Genomic DNA, 16342 nt, shown 5'->3' with positions numbered 1-16342 from the left:
AATTCATGCCTAGTTTTTTATTTTATATTCAGGATCCAAGCTTCAAACTTTACTTTTCTCCATCCTCAAGAAATCTGTATTATGTTTGGTCTTCCAAGGCACAATAGTGATAAAAGTCAGTCAAGAATATTCCATCCTCTGGTTGGTTCCTCAAATTTGTCTCTACAAAAACCATCCCGTGCACTCCAGGACTGGAACAGTACGGTACAGGCCATTGCCAGTTTGGTCTGTCCAATCTAAAGTTACCCATGATGACAGCTGTACCTTTATTGTATTTGATTTTTTAATAGTTTCCCTTACTTCCAGGGGAAGTAGACAACCCCTATATTTTCTGCCAACCACAAATTAGAGGTACTTTGTCAGGACATGCAGTCAAATGAAGCATGTAAACTGAAGTGCATTAAATTTAAGCTCAATCCCAAGGATTCATTTTTTAAACTTTTATTTAAAATGACACTGGCAGTTACATACATACAGAACTCCAAGACTTTCAAATTTCCTTATTGGAAGGACATGCATCTTTACATACGCTGTGGTACTTTTTATGCATAAGTTAAACTTGTATAATATTAATCTGCCATTCTAATAGAAAAACACTAACAAAAAATTTCCAAGGAATGTAAAGTAACAAAAAAATTAAATAGTGGGGAAAGTGCACCAATCCTACTGCTGCACTGCAGTCTTTCCTGGAATATCAATGGTTTCTAATCTTAAAGAACTTTCTCATCCTCTCCTCAAACAAAAATGGTACAGTACAAGTCAGAAGAGAATGAAAAAACTCAACATCTAGTTCAATAAGTTACTTCTGCATTCCTCCATATGCAAGAGGCATAGGGTAACCCGTTTGTGTCTGGAAACCCATCCCCATTAAAGGTGGGGGTGGATACTGATACTGGGCTCCCACAGATGGCTGCTGACCAATGCCATTGCTCTGCATGGTATTAGGACCAGAATGGCCACTTCCAAACTGCTGCACTTTGCCACTGATAGCCTTGTAACCATTTTGATTCTGACTGCCATATGAACCAGCTCCTTGGTTCACAGATCCTGGGTAACTGGAGGAACTTCCAAACCGAGACATACTTCCAAAATTGTTCGTGGAGCCAAATTTCCCAGAGCCAAAGGCATTTTGACTGGCTGAGGTGTAACTTTGAGAGTTAAAACCATTTTCCCTTCCGCTTGTTCCGTATACCCTGTCCAAGCTATCCCTATTCCTAAAACCATTATAACCCCCACCCCGGTTGGAACCAGAAAATCTGTCTCTTCTGTCATCACGGCGATCGTCTTTATAGCCACCCCTACCCCTGGAACGACCTGTTTAAAAAAAATTAGTACGATTATAAAAACAATTCAGACTCAAGTACAATCACAAATTACCTAAAAATTACTCACCAATTGTCCTTTTGGCTGAATCAGATTTGCCCCTTCCCCCAAATTAGATTAATCCAGCACAGCCTGAAATCTCAATCTCAAACCCACTTTTCCATAAATCTGATTAATTTGGATAGTACTCCTTCCTCCTATATCCTGAGATAAATTTCCCCTTGGGTCTTAACCTTATTGTCTCCATGCATTTCATGGTGTAAGATTACTGATAATGTTCCTCATGCTAGTTTGGTTCAATCACCCATTATACTCCAGCAGCAGCTGTATTTTCAGCCACTTAGTCCACATTCAATTTTCTTCATAAACCCTTTTACCTCCCCATCCTATTCAAAACTCAAATCTTACTTCACTTCTGGCTATTCCAACCCCTCAAAATCAACTGGGCTTCAGAAAGTTTAGATTGAAGCATTTTACATTTAATTAAAAGGTTACCATTAAAATCTTAATCCAAAGTTTAACATTTGCAGAATATAAAATTTACTCAATTACCTGAACCTCTGTCTTCTACCATCTGTATTAGTTTTGGGTTGATAGCCTGATTTGCTTCACGAAGCACAGAGATAAGGTCATTTGCTTGCTTTATGTTGCCAGGAGTAAAGAACGTGTAAGCGGTGCCAGTTTTGGAACTGCGGGCAGTTCGCCCAATGCGGTGAATATAGTCTTCAGAGGAGTTAGGGTAGTCATAATTGATGACAAATTTCACATCTTCAACATCTGTAAAGTGTTGCAGTGTTGCAAAAGCAGGTGCAAATTATGCACACCACAACAGTCAGATCAAAAACAGGAGTTAGCAATTGAGCAAACAGCTGCAGCATCATGACTGTAAAGCAAATGTTAAAAACAACCCTTAGTTCAAATCCTGTGGGAATACTACTGTGGGAAGAGAAAACAATGCACACTCCCCTTAAAAAAAAGCAACCCAAAAAATCAGAGAGATACTTTGAGATCTTACCATTGGGAGTATGCATTCACTAGTCCATTCCCAAGTCAGCGAACTCCCCACATGTTATCAAGTGACATCCGGATGCTTCTACACAGTTGGGGCCACTTTGTACATTGTTGCCTCTTCATGTGCCATTCAGGACCTTAGAACAGTCAGGCAAGGTCCTTCCTACACATTCATGAGAAGCTCAGGATTCAGGCCACACTGCATGTCTTGCCAAGACCAAAATAGACTACAATTAAACAGAGCCCAAATGGACACCTATATTCCCAATACCTCCCTACTCCATTTTCCTTTTGACATCTTGTCTAGGCAAGCACTTCTAAGAAGCCAGTGTTCACTTGAGAAAATGTCTCTGTTTGGCAGGTCCTGACATGACTAATATGCATTAGGTGAGGGAGGAACTTAAGACGAGGGCATTAGACTGCTGGATTACCAGTGTTGTCTAAAGCTGGGGTCTACTAAATTTCATTAACTTGTGCCAGTACTCACCACCAATTTCTGAAAGAGGACCTTACTGATGTAACACTGCTCTCTCCATTAAAAATAGAAACATGAAGCATTGAACAAAGTTAACAATTAAGATACTTGTTCAGCGCACTATTTTGGTAAGCTCACTACAACTTGTAAAAAATTTAGATAAGGGAGAAAAATGAAAAAGTAGGGTACAATAAAAAGTGAAGTAAACAAATGAACCAAGATTTTATGAATGAGAAGTGGCAAGTGCTTCAAGTCATCCAGGGCGAGAACAGGTTTTTAGGGTGGCGGGCTAATGTTGACCATTCTGCCTTTTGAAGATTACTGGCACACAATGCTCTCTGCTCAGCATCTCTGTATTCGACTGGGTAGCTGCCAGCCGATCACATCGATTAGTCCTCCTTCCCCCTCTCGAGTCCTCGAACTGTCATGCCTAGGCCCTGCCACAAAGACTGCACCTTTACACAACTTAGAAAAAAAAACGCAAGAAATGTTAAAGAAAGCAACGATATACTTTCTTTAAATCTTTGAATAAAGTGGTGAAAAACAGAAGTCGAATTGGCATTACTAACCTAAACCTCTAGATGCAACATCTGTGGCAATAAGGATTGGTGCTTTGCCTGACCGAAACTCTGGAGGAAAAAAACAAAGTTAAATCTTGCATACTTAGAAATGCAAGTAGATCAAGTTAAATCTGGAGCACCACTTACCATTTAGAACCCAGTCACGCTCTGGCTGACTCTTGTCCCCATGAATACACATTGCTGGCCATCTATAAATTATAATTGACATACATGAAATGTCCAAAATTTGAATAAAAGTGTTTTAAGTTAGATTAAAGTGCAGTTAACGACAAAGAAAGCTGAATGTCACAGTTCAAATCCATCTCATTGGAGATATTTCACAACTCCATCCAAAGCAGTTTTAGCTTTGTCTCAAATAAATTGAGACATAGGAAAAGTTTAGAGAAACATCATACAGCTTTTCATTGGACTTGAAGGTGGAAATACAACTAAAATTAAGACTTGAAAACATTACATTTATTCATGTTTTATTACTGCCACCTATGAGAGCAGACTGATGTGAAACTGTGGTTCAGCAGAGAACACAACAGCTATGTATTTTATGCTGGTCTATCAGGGGAATTTCAGACGACAACGCTGGACACCACCAACCTTAAAGTGGACAATCAGAAAATGCTGGAAATACTTGGATCCAAAAAGCAAAAAACCTAAACATGCATGCAAAAGCAGGAAACAATTTGTAACAAATTGAATTCGTCATGTACCCTGTGAAGTGCCTAATCAGAAAAATCTCTCACTTGGCACAGATTTTCTTGTAGCATCTTCATTTCCTTTGACCCTAGAACACTAATCTCTTCTGTCTTATTCTGTCCTTTGGTTCTTGTCCCACCCACTCCTTGCATCTCTTCCCAGCTCTGATGAAAAGTCAACCTGAAAATGTTAAAGTTTATTTCTCCACAGATGCTGCATTGTTGTTCAGTATTTCCACCATTTTTGGGGTTATTAACTAACTGCAGCATTCAGGGTTTTAAATAATGTGCATCTTCATACCCTTTGCAGGGGAGGCTGGATTTGCATGAACAACTAATTGAACATACTTGCTGAAGCCAACAGGCCCTAGAATTGGACTCTAACCCAGAATTTCAGATCCAACAGGGATGCTACTACCACACTACAAATACCTAGCTTTCAAAAGCCAAAACCTATACATTTTAGCCAAACCATTTCATATTCTATTTTGAATCTCTTCCAATGCCCCCAATCCCAAATGTGTATTTACAAAAGCAACCAACTAGACATCAGCTCAAAATGTAAAGCTTACTTGCAACAAAAACAAAAAGGTTTGAGCACAGCAGCAATCAATTCAAACAAGTCAAACATCTGTTTAGACAGAACACATCTCAAAACACTTACATATTCGATTTAATGATAGGCAAGTTAACAATTACACTAACCCATCTCTCCTCATTCGCCTTGTAAGTTCATCACATCTCCGTTTGGTTTCCACAAAAATGATAGTTTTGTTTTCTTTTTCACTCATTATTTCTTCCATCAACCTGAGCAATCTGGAAATTTAACAGCAAAAGGTTTAGCATTTCTGCAGCTTGAACGATAGCAAGATTCAAACGCAAAAGGCTGCAAAGCGATTAGGCACGTGGGAAACAAAGTGGCAGATGGAATACAACATGGGGAAGAGAACATTGGATACAAAGGCATGCAGTCAATGGCCAACATCTTAGTGGTTACTACTGACCAGAAACTGAACCACCTGTATCAATTACAAAACTCTTGAGAATTCACCTGACTCCCAAAAGTCTGTCCAACTACAAAGCACATCAGGAGTTTGAAAGAATACTCTCCATTCACCTGGATGAGCTCTGCTCCAACATTGGTACGGAGCTGCTTCATTCAGGACAAAAAGGCACCCCCATTCACCACTGGCACAATGGCAGCACTCTGCAACATCTACAAGATGTACTGCAGCAACACACCAAGGTTCTTCTGACAGGATATTCCAAACCTGTGACATCTACCACTCAAAAAAAATGAGAAAGGCAGTGGATGCATGGGAACACCACTATAAGTTCTCCACCTAAGCTCAACACCAAAAGTCTGGAATTTTCTTCACATTGTGGGTATATCTACACAAGCTGCCACTGTTCAAAGCAGCAGTTCACCACCACCAAGGGCAATTAATAAATGGACAATAAATGCTGGCTTGGCCATATCACACAAGCAAAGGTACAGCAAGTAATTAGGATGGTAAATGGCACATCCTTTTTTGCAGGGGGATTGGAGTACAAGAATAAAAGCTATACTTGTACAAGGCTACGGTGAGGCTATAGTTGTAGTATCCTAGAGTCCAAAACCGCACAGGGTATATCCATATTGGAGGCAGTATAGCAAAGGCACACCAGTATCACCCATCCTTCCATACTCCAGATGAGTGCTGTCCTCCAAACGAGAAACTAAGGAAATTAGATCTAAAGAGCAAGAGGCAATATCATTAGATATACTAGATTCTGAAGGAGCTGGATATGGCATATAGGACTGAGATGAAGGTGTGAATGCGCCAAAAGTGAAGGAGGGGGTGGATTTTTAATCTCAGAAAAGGGATATGGGGAGCTGACAAGAGTTGACATGGAACAACTTATCAGAGTAGGCTCAAAATTGGCCACTTGGTTTACTCATGCCTGAAAAGAATTATGTTATCATTAAAAAAAGAAGAAAATATGTGAACTCTCAGTGCCAGGAGACCCAAAACTTCCAAGATCTGGATAATCAGAGCAACTGACCTTAAACTAAAATGTTTTCTTCCTTCTACAACAATCTGCAAAGTTCGGGTGCATGGATGGTTAAAGCTTTGCTATGAAACCAGCTTCACAACTTAATTTGTTTTGATAATAAACTGTAGTAACTGTGAAGGTAAATAAATGCAGGAGGCACAGTGGTTGGCACTGCTGCCTAAGTACCAGTGATCTGGGTTCAATTCTGGCCTCAGGTGGCTCTGTGCGAGTTTCCTCTCACTCTCGCAGATGTGTGGCTTAGATTGATTGGCCATGCTAAATTGCCCCATAGTGCCTGGGTGGAATAAACTCAGGGACATTTGGAATCTTATCAGTACTTGTAATCTCAAATGACTACCATATCAGGAACGTTTCTAAATATCTCTTCCATGGAAGAAAAAGCATCAGCAGGGGAAAGTGACATGGAGATGCAGATGCAGGACTCAGTCTCTGGCTACTAGCATACTGCAGCAGTTTGATGGGGAGAATTGCACAAATCACAGTATTGATTTGCAAGGCGAAGTGTACTACTATGAGACAGTTACTTAGATAAAAAGGAGGCCTCTCGCTATGCCAGTAAAGCTCAATACTTCAACAGATGCATTAAACAATTTGAACAGATGTAAATCAAAGTTTCTATTTAAGTGATGCAACGCAGAGTTGAAGGATAAAAATTTACTTACTTATCATCTTTCTCAACCTCCTGGCACACATCTATAATCTGCAGGATGTTGTGATTGGCACTAAGTTCCAATGCACCAATGTTAATTTGAACATATTCCTTCAAGAAATCTTCAGCCAACTGTCGAACTTCTTTGGGCCAAGTTGCACTCCACATCAAGGTTTGTCTGTCAGGCTAAAGAAAAATGGGAATACGTAAATAGTCCACAAAAAGATGATAACAAAAACGCATTACCCTTCCCCCATTCCAACCAGAAAAAGGGGCAGCATGGTGGCACAGTGGTTAGTACTGCTGCCTGAGTGTTAGGGAATCGAGTTCAATTCCCAGCTTGGGTCATTGTTCAAACTCCACACTGACATTCTCTCCATGTCTATGTGGGTTTTCTCTAGGTGCTCTGGTTTCCTTCCACAGTCCAAAAATGAAGGTTAGGTGGATTGGCCATGCTAAATTGACCCTAGTATCAATTTAGCATGGTGGGGGATTAGCTAAGGTAAATGCATGGGGTTGTACGAATAGGGCTGGGTGGCATAATGGTCAGTCCAGACTTGATGGGTTGAATAGTCCCCTTCTGCACTGTAGGATTCTATGAATCTAAGACATCTGAATAAACACTGGACTAAGAACAGATTTCAAAACACAACCAAAGAGTTGAGTTGCAGATGCTCCACAGTGACACCCTTGGTCAATTAACACATTGCAACAGAAAGACATTTGTAATCAGCTTTAAGATGGCTCTGAATAGACCAATTAGTCAGACATTTTAAAAATGTATTACTGAACATTTAGCTTCTGAGTGCTGTTAAAGAAAAATGTCACTTACCCTGATCTGTTCAACAATTTTTCTGATCTGCGGTTCAAAGCCCATATCAAGCATGCGGTCTGCTTCATCAAGTACCAGATATGTACACCTCCTGAGATTGGTCTTCCCAGCTTCCAAAAAGTCTATCAATCTACCAGGGGTTGCAATGCATATTTCCACACCTAAAGCATAGTAAGTAGGCAATACACTGATTTATCATGAGCATTACTGAGAAATGCAGATAATATTAATGTCATTACATACAATACCTCTTTCAAGATCCCGAATCTGTGGGCCCTTTGGCGCTCCTCCATAAATACACGTTGATTTTAGACGGGATGCTCTTCCATAATCATGTGCCACATGTTGTACTTGTTGAGCCAGCTCTCTAGTTGGTGCCAGTACCAGACACTAAAAAGGAGAAAAAAAAACTTATAAACTAATGTCAAAACATGAATCTGCTACCAATTCTTGTAAACCAAGTGAACATACAACTTACTATAGGACCATCTCCACGCTCCAGGAAAGGCTGGTGATTTATGTGCACAATGGCAGGCAGCAAGTACTGCAAAAAAAAAGTACAATTGCCAAAGCTTAATTATACAGTCTTAGATTAAGGGTCAGAAGCAAGGTTTCAAAATTCTTTACTATTAAGAACGCATAGTTGGTTAGTTAGGTTTAACTGAAGTCACTTTGGATAGTGGGATATATCCAAACAAAATAGCACTAAAATCTCTCTCAGATAAACAATGATTTATGCTGTTTGATACTCAAGTTACTTCACCTGATAAATGAGTTTCTCTCACTTTATACAATGCTAATTCTCAAGACTTCCTTTTGAAAAAATTCCTTTTTGAAATACAAGATTAAAAAACCCCACTATTTTAAGAGGAGGGACAGTGGAGTTTGTGTCCCAGTCAATTGTTTGCTCCCTTAGTGAGCACTACACTCCTGGTCATTATCAGACTAGACTGCAGAAGTTTGCTGAGTATAAATTGGCCATTGCAGTTCTTACATTACAAGCTACTTCAAAAATTACCTTTCAGGATGTAAAGTGCTAAGATATCCAGTGGCCACAAAAAGGTATTTATTTGTATAAATGTATTTCTAAAAATAGCCATTGGACACTGAGGTCCTTGAGACTGCAATGAAAATAACCGGTGATCTGACTGATGACACTGGTTGAGGGATAAATATTGATAAGCTTGAGAACAATTCTACAACAGATGGAACAGTGGCAAGATGCCTCACCCATAAGATTACTTAAATAAAACACTGCCTGATACTGCATTAAAGCAGAGGTTTAAGGCTAGGGAGCTCAATGTTGGATTTGGACAAATGATCAGACAAGTCAACATTGCACAAGTATACTTACCGCAAGTGTTTTACCAGATCCAGTCTGTGCAATTCCAACCATGTCCTTGCCACTAAGTGCAACAGGCCAACCTTGAGCCTGAATAGCTGTTGGTTCTGTGAAATTTTGCTGCATTAAAACATCCAATACATATGCTGTGGAATGGGCAGAGAAAAAAAAGTTACTTTAAAAAGTAACAACTGGAACAGATGAAAAATATTCTTTATACAGTGCTTCAGTGGGAAATTTGTACTGTTTGCGTCAATTTTCTACGAGCCAAGATCCTCAAGTACAGGTCTCCATCCAAGGTACTTTGTTGGCATATTAGATGCCAACATTTAAAAGTAACACTTACACCTGATAGTTTGCTTCTGGGTACTCTATCTTGCTATTTCCTTTTCTCCCATAATTTACCCCAATGTGACTCCAGCATGCAGAGGTAAGTCTCCAAGGGTAAGGAAATTGACAATCATCTGTTTCAATAAGGGAGAATCGCTCCTAACAGCCAGCATCGCAAAAGAAACTTGAAATCACACCCACTCCCTTGAATTAATGAGGTACACCCCCAAACTAGATTCTAGTAACTCAAGCCAAGGCTAGAACCTTCCCTCATTTCACCACCATTCCCACCTGAGTTATCCCTTGCCTTTACTACCCAGCAATGCAAACCCTGGGGGTCTTGGTCATCACACCTGAAATCTACAATTCCACTGGATGATGCAGAACTGCAGCACTATCACCTCAGTTAACTTGGTGTGGGAGATTGAATGTGGAACTGCACAACACTGGAATTGAGACTGCAACAATCAGGTCACATTAAGGGTTTGCACTAATGCCACTCAATTTTGAGTGGACAGCATTGTAACCAAAATGCTATTGAATTAACAGGGTGATTTGTGATTTGGACGAGAATATAGGAGGTATGGTTAGTAAGTTGCAGATGAAACCAAGATTGGTGACATAATGGACAGTGAAAAGAGTTATCTCCAATTGCAACAGGATCTTGATCAATTGGGCAGTGGGCTGATGGAGTTTCATTTGAACAAATGCAAGGTGATGCGTTTTGGCACGTTGAACCAGGGCAGGACTTACTCAGTTAATGGTGGGGCATTGGGGAGAGAGTTACAGAACAAAGATCTAAGGGTACATGTTCACAGCTCCTTGAAAGTGGAGTCACAGGTGGACAGAGTGGTGAAGGTGGCATTTGGCAAGCTTGATTTCACCAGTCAGAACATTGAATACAGGAGTTGGGACATCTTGAAGTTGTACAAGACATTAGTGTGGCCACACTTGGAATACTGTACAGTGTTCTGGTCACCCTATTATAGAAGTATTATTAAACTAGAAACAGTGCAGAAAAGATTTACTAGGATGCTGCCAGGACTTGATGGTTTGAGTTATAAGAGCTAGATAGACTGGGACCTTTTCCTCTGGAGCGTAGGAGGCGGAGGTGTGATCTTATAGAAGTCTATAAGATAACGAAGGGCACAGATCAGTTAGATAGTCAATATATTTTCCCAAAGGGTAGGAGTCAAAAACTAGAGGGCATATGTTTAAGCTGCCAGAGAACAGATACAAGAGTGATCAGAGGGACTTTTTTTTTAAAGAGAGCATGGTGAATGTCTGGAACAAGCTGCTAGAGGTTATAGTAGAGGCGGGTACAATTTTTCTTTTGAAAAGTATTTAGATAGTTGTATGTGGCAAGATAGGTAGAGAGGGATATGGGCCAAATGGGATTAGCTTAGAGGTTTAAAAAAAACAACGCGGGCAAGTTGGGCCAAAGGGCCTGTTTCCATGCTGTAAACCTCTGACAATCTCTAGCAATGTACAGAGTTCTGTTCACTGCAACTAGTGACTTGCTACAAAAGTAAGCCAAACATTGTGTATAGTTACAGTTGCTATACTTACTTGGAAAACTCGCTTCAACAAAGTTGAAAACTGGTTTAGGACAAGCAAGTCCTTTTACTGTGATTTCTTTGCTTCTTCTGTATTGCTCAATTTCTTGCTGCAATAATGAACATTGTCAGATCTAATTATTACCATTTAAGCCTTTAACCTCAACTCTTCAAGACTGTTCTGCCATTCAGAGATCATGGCTGATTGTGACCCAACCTTGCTTCCCTTCCCCCATATAATTTCAGCTAAAATTATTAGATTTAAAATTGATTGACCCAGGCTCAGTTATAGAAGTGTCCCAACCATCTACCACCCTTTACACGTAGACCCAATAGTATGAATTCAAAATGTAAAGTGCATTAGCACAAAAATATTACACTTGGCAACTCTATCAGCAGAAGCTTAACTGAAATAAAACAAAAAGGCATGTTCACAAACCACCAGCATTTTATGACTAATAAACAATTCCTGGCGATTTCGATGAGGAAGTATGAGAGATTCGCCGTTGCTTGTATAGGGAACATGTCCACCAGGGGGAAACCAAACATTGGCTCAGAATACACTATTTACTGAAACATTTCTGTTCAGCAGTATGTATACTCAGTGGGTGGAGAAAGCTAGTCCATTCGTGACTAATAGGAATGAATCATCGGCACATTTCGGAATAACCCATCAACTCCAAGCGTCATTTCCAACATCCTCCTCCACCTTTGCCAAGTAAAGCATATCATCATGCTGCTTAAGTGGCATCCCCCTTACAACCACATAGCTAAAAATTGCCCCTTACAACCCTTAGCGGAAAATTAACTTATAAACTGCCATGGACTCATTTTCTGCGGGACTAACGGTATTTGATTCTGCAACTTTATTTCGCCGCCACAAGGGAAGGGAGGGGGACGGGAGGGAGGATGAAAGGAGAAGGGGAGATGCCGGCCGGTCTTACCACAGGTCGGTTCAGCACATCTATGTGTTCGACGTAGAAGTTCTTCTCAAATTTGGGCAGCTCCTCCAAGTCCCATTTTCTTTTCCTCAGCTTTTCCCCCGGCTGCCCGAATTTCCTGCCAGGTGGAGGCGCGTTCCTGCTGCCACCGAAGCGAGGTCCACCCGAACCGAACCTGGAATGGAGGGGAAAAAACGTGTACACCTTTCAAGGAAAATGGAGCACAAGGCCAGGTTTAAAGATTATCTCTCTCCCATCTCCTTTTCCGCCCTATCAAGGTAGGTAGTTCATCATGAACAGCCACCCCCCCCAAAAAAAAATCTCCCGGCCATTTTAGATACAAGGAAGAAACCTGCAACACGAGGTCAAATGGAACATCAAAATGTAAAATGTTAACGTAACATTAAACCATGACACGACAAAAAGAACACAACTAGATGAATATTTAAAATGTTTGGAAGGCAAAATGATTAAAATCTACTTCTGATGGAACTGCCTTATATTATTAAAACAGTCACATGTCATGAACTAATTTTTTTAAACTGCTATAAATGCCACATATTAAAAAGGCCAGTGAAGTTTTTGTTTTAACGGACCGCGTGGTGGCCGCTCCCTTTCACCCATCAGAACGGAACCGGCTTTTTTTTAATCGATCAGCATCTTTTAAAAGAAAAGCGCAAACTCACCCGCCACGCTCCCGACTACGGTCACCTCTTTCGTAACCTGGCATCATCGAAGGTGTGTAGAGAGAGAACGGAGAGCTATACTGCTTGTAGTCGGGATGGAGAACGGTGTGTGTGAGTGGAAGCTGCAGCCAAAATGCCGGTTCCTTGTCCGCCTTTAGTCAAAGCCGGCAAAGAGCGAGCCCGGAACTCATTCTCCGTATCCCTCCGCAATTCAAAAACTACGTCGCTCCAACTCTGACCCAATTACCTCTTCCTCTTCCCCCCCCCCCCTTTTCCCTTGCTTGTCGCTTCACTCCTACACACTCTCAACCAGCCCCCCTTGGCAAAATATTCGATCCTTTCCCCTCGCTCCGGGAGGCTTTTTTTTAAAACACCTATCGCCACTCCATCTTGGATTGGATCGGACCTACTTCGTCTCGCTGAGGGCTACAGGTGAGCGAAGAGTGGCCCTTTCTTCCCCTTGACGACCGGGTGACGTCAATCAAACGGCAAGAGAGGAAAATGAATAGATAATGATTGAATAATGCATATTCCCGGCGAATGTTGGCTAGAGATGGAAAATATGCACGATCTTTTCGAAAAATAAAAAATAAAAAGGCTTTCGGGGTGGGGCTGGGGGTGATGACGCAGTTCCGCGGGCGGGCGGTTGGTGACCTCACGGCGGGAGCCAATCAGCGGCGAGAGACGGTTTAAATGTACAGGGCCGAGTGGCCGTGGGAGTGGGCTGACAGTAAGATGGGGTTAGTATAATGTCAGGAATTAGCACTGTATTCTAATTTAGAAAAGTACCTTAGGCTGCTCTTCATTCCGTCGAAGGAGGGGAGATTTGCGCCACTTGCACTCGGAGTGACAGGATGGAGATGCAGGACGAGAGAGGTCGGTTCATGTTGACTTGCCTTCAGCTGTAGGCCAGCAGTGAGACTGGACAACTTTCCCAACAAACTTTCCCAGTGATTTCTTCTTAAAAAAAACCCTGGAGAAAGGGCCGTCTTTCCTGAGCCGTGGCCAATTACTTGACAAGATAGCTGCCGTGACTTTTCGTATTTTTTGTTTTGTTTCAGTTTGTTGAGTTATGTCAACCAGGAAATGTTTTTTGCTTATTTGATTTTTGTTTTTGCTTGCTCTCCCTATCAGCTGTCTCTCTCTCCGCTCTCAACTGTCCTGTCAAGTAATTAGCTATGGCCCATGAAGGACCAAAAGCAGCTTTTTTTCCATTTTAAAGGGAGACAATTCGATAATGTATAATTTGATGAAACGTCACTCCTTAAAGTGTAGGAAAAGGCGAGGCCATAAACATACCACAACTGATGGGGATTGGCACGGTTGGCGTCATTCTGCCTGACACTCCAGCCAACTGAGCAAACTAAGTGTCAAGGCAACCAGGCACTTGTTTGGAGACGTCGGTTGAAGCGGTTAAAATAATGGGTGGGGAGGTACTCGCCCAGCACACTGTTAATTAAAATTGATTGTCAGCCTAATGCTGTAGGTGAGAATTCAGTGAACGTGTTCATTTCGATGCTAGTTTTTGCTGTCCGGCTATCACCATCACCACCCCCACCCCGCATCCGTAGTTTTATTGTGGCTTACGGGATTAGTGTGATGTCAATATCGTTTTTCGAAGCTCTCTAGACATTAAACATATTGAAATGGAGCCTCTACTGGTTTCGCCCTTTCCTGAGGCGAAGTACTCCGCCTTTCCGTGTTTGTTGTTGAATCGAAAGTGCTGATGCTTGGTGGCGCAGCATATTCTAGCCAGGCTCTGTTCTCCAGGATTCTTTCCAATTTGCTGTAATGTCTTCGTATGAAATGTTGAACCGTGAAAATAGACGTATTACCATGGTCTTCTGGATTAAAATTCACTAATACTCCCAACAACTGTATTTCATGTCAGTAGTATAACTATTGTAGGTTTGTAACTTTGGCAAAATGTAGTTGTCAATATTGGATTTTTGGAAAAGATGAAGTTTGTTAATTAGTGATTTTAAGAACATATTACTCAACTAATAACCAGATGGTAATCAGCTAAATATTATCATTAAAAAAATCTCCAATTCTCCTGTATAGTGAGTGACTCCTGCACCAAAAACCCAACACATTTTTGTCTACTACTCTAATATATAGTCAAAATAAAATACATCTAACATCTGTGAACTTTGTGACTTACAAATATTGATCAAATAACATGTTGCTAAAACGAAGTTTCTTGGTAGATTCTCCTATTGCTTTTGGATCACATGGAACAGATGTTTCCTGTTAACTGTTCTAATTTGTTTTCTGCTTTTTTTGGAGCAGTGGATGGAGATGAGGTTGCTTTATCACCTGTTTTCTCTTCCCCCTCCTCCCCCCACACACCCACACATTTGATAAGTTGCTACAAAGGTTAACAAACAAAACAAGGGCTCATGGAGTCTGGGAGAATATATTAGCATGGATAGAAAGCAAGGAGTGGGCATAAATGGGGCCTTTTCCAGTTGGCAGTGGAGTGCTGCAAGGATTAATGCTAGGCCTTAGCTACTTACAATCTATATTAATGACAGATAAAGGAAGTTTGCTGATTAATACCAAGCTGTGTAGGAAAGTAAGCTGTGAGGAGAACACAGGCTGCAAAAAGAGATTGGCAAGAAGGTGACAAGTGGATTATAATTAGTGAAGTTATTCACTTTAGTTGTTAGAATAGATAAGCAGAATTTTTTTTAAAAGGTGTGAGTGAAATTTGTAGATATTGATATCCAAAGAGATTTTAGTGTGCTTTTACAGGAATGTAGAAAGTAAGCTCACTATTGCAGCAGGCAATTAGGGAAGCAAGTAGCATATACATACCTAATACACCAATGACTGTGTGGCCGAATTCCCCTCCAATTTGATTTTTAAGTCTGCTGACAACACCACCATATTGGGACAGAATAAAGGAATGAAAAAGAGAATCTGGTGAACTGGTGAAGCAACAATAATCTCTCCCTCAATGTCAACAAAATGAAGGCAATGTCATCAACTTCTAGAAGTGTAAAGGAGAACATGCCCTGTCTACATCAATGGGGACAAAGTAGAAAGGGTGAAGAGCTTCAAGTTTTTAGGTGTCAAGATCACCAACAACCTGACCTGGTTCCTCCCATGCTGACACTGTAGTTAAGAAAGTTCACCAAAGCCTCTACTTTCTCAGAAGACCAAGGAAATTTGGTATGTCAGCTATGACTCTCCCCAAATTTTACAGATGCACCATAGAAAGCATTCTTTCTGGTTGTATCACAGCTTGGTATGGCTCCTGCTCTGCTCAAGACTGCAAGGAACCACAAAAGGTCGTGAACGTAGCCCAATCCATCACGCAAACCAGCCTCCCATCCACTGACTCTGTCTACACTTGCCACTATCTTGACAAACCAACTAGCATAATTAAGGACGCCATGCACCATGGACATTCTCTCTTCCACCTTCTTCCTTCAGGAAAGGTCACATACCAACGGACTCGAGCAGCTTCTTCCCTGCTGCCATCAGACTTTTGAAAGGACTTACCTTGCATTAAGTTGATCTTTCACTACGCTCTAGCTATGACTGTAACACTACGTTCTGCACTCTCTTGTTTCCTTCTCTATGAACAGTATGTTTTGTCTATATAGTGCACAAGAAACAATATTTTTCACTATGTGTTAATACACGTGACAAAGTGAATCAAATCAAAGCATTGTTGACCTTTATTGCAAGTGGGTTGCTATACAAGAATAAAAGCATTGTTGCAATTATGCAGGGTTTTCGTCAAACTAGGATTGGAATACTTTGTGCAGTTTTGGATCTCCACATTTAAGAAATGATGTGGAGGTGCTGGCGTTGGATTGGGGTGGGCACAGTACAAAGAACTAAAAAAAATTACAGCA

At 41.0% G+C, this 16342-nt stretch overlaps 2 protein-coding genes across 4 annotated transcripts in view; one reads left to right on the top strand and one right to left on the bottom strand.

Annotated features, from left to right (window-relative positions):
- Window positions 1-425: 425 nt before the first annotated feature.
- ddx5 (DEAD (Asp-Glu-Ala-Asp) box helicase 5) lies at window positions 426-12591 on the bottom strand. 2 transcript variants are annotated; one of them, XM_080209423.1, is made up of 13 exons: window positions 12474-12591; window positions 11791-11962; window positions 10860-10956; window positions 8973-9106; window positions 8097-8162; window positions 7867-8008; window positions 7619-7779; window positions 6800-6972; window positions 4785-4895; window positions 3517-3578; window positions 3379-3438; window positions 1876-2100; window positions 426-1314 (listed from the first exon to the last, which is right to left on the bottom strand). In XM_080209423.1, the coding sequence occupies exons 1-13, from the start codon at window positions 12518-12520 to the stop codon at window positions 800-802; spliced, it is 1965 nt and encodes a 654-aa protein (XP_080065549.1). In that variant the 5' UTR covers window positions 12521-12591; the 3' UTR covers window positions 426-799. The 2 variants fall into 2 exon arrangements, with proteins under 2 accessions (XP_080065549.1, XP_080065550.1); XM_080209424.1 differs by lacking the exon at window positions 426-1314 and having other exon boundaries at window positions 1981-3274.
- A 563-nt stretch (window positions 12592-13154) lies between these two features.
- LOC145356605 (centrosomal protein of 95 kDa-like) overlaps window positions 13155-16342 on the top strand; it is a 64527-nt gene continuing 61339 nt past the window's right edge. For both annotated transcript variants that reach the window (XM_080209415.1, XM_080209414.1), the window contains exon 1: window positions 13155-13349. In XM_080209415.1, coding sequence (XP_080065541.1) covers window positions 13328-13349 — 22 coding nt within the window. In that variant the 5' untranslated portion in view covers window positions 13155-13327. The remainder of the gene's footprint in view (window positions 13350-16342) is intronic.

The sequence above is a fragment of the Carcharhinus amblyrhynchos genome, chromosome 21, assembly GCF_965287045.1.
Source record: "Carcharhinus amblyrhynchos chromosome 21, sCarAmb.v2.hapA, whole genome shotgun sequence".
Classification (NCBI taxonomy): Eukaryota; Metazoa; Chordata; class Chondrichthyes; order Carcharhiniformes; family Carcharhinidae; genus Carcharhinus; species Carcharhinus amblyrhynchos.
This window is presented reverse-complemented; position numbering and strand designations above follow the sequence as displayed.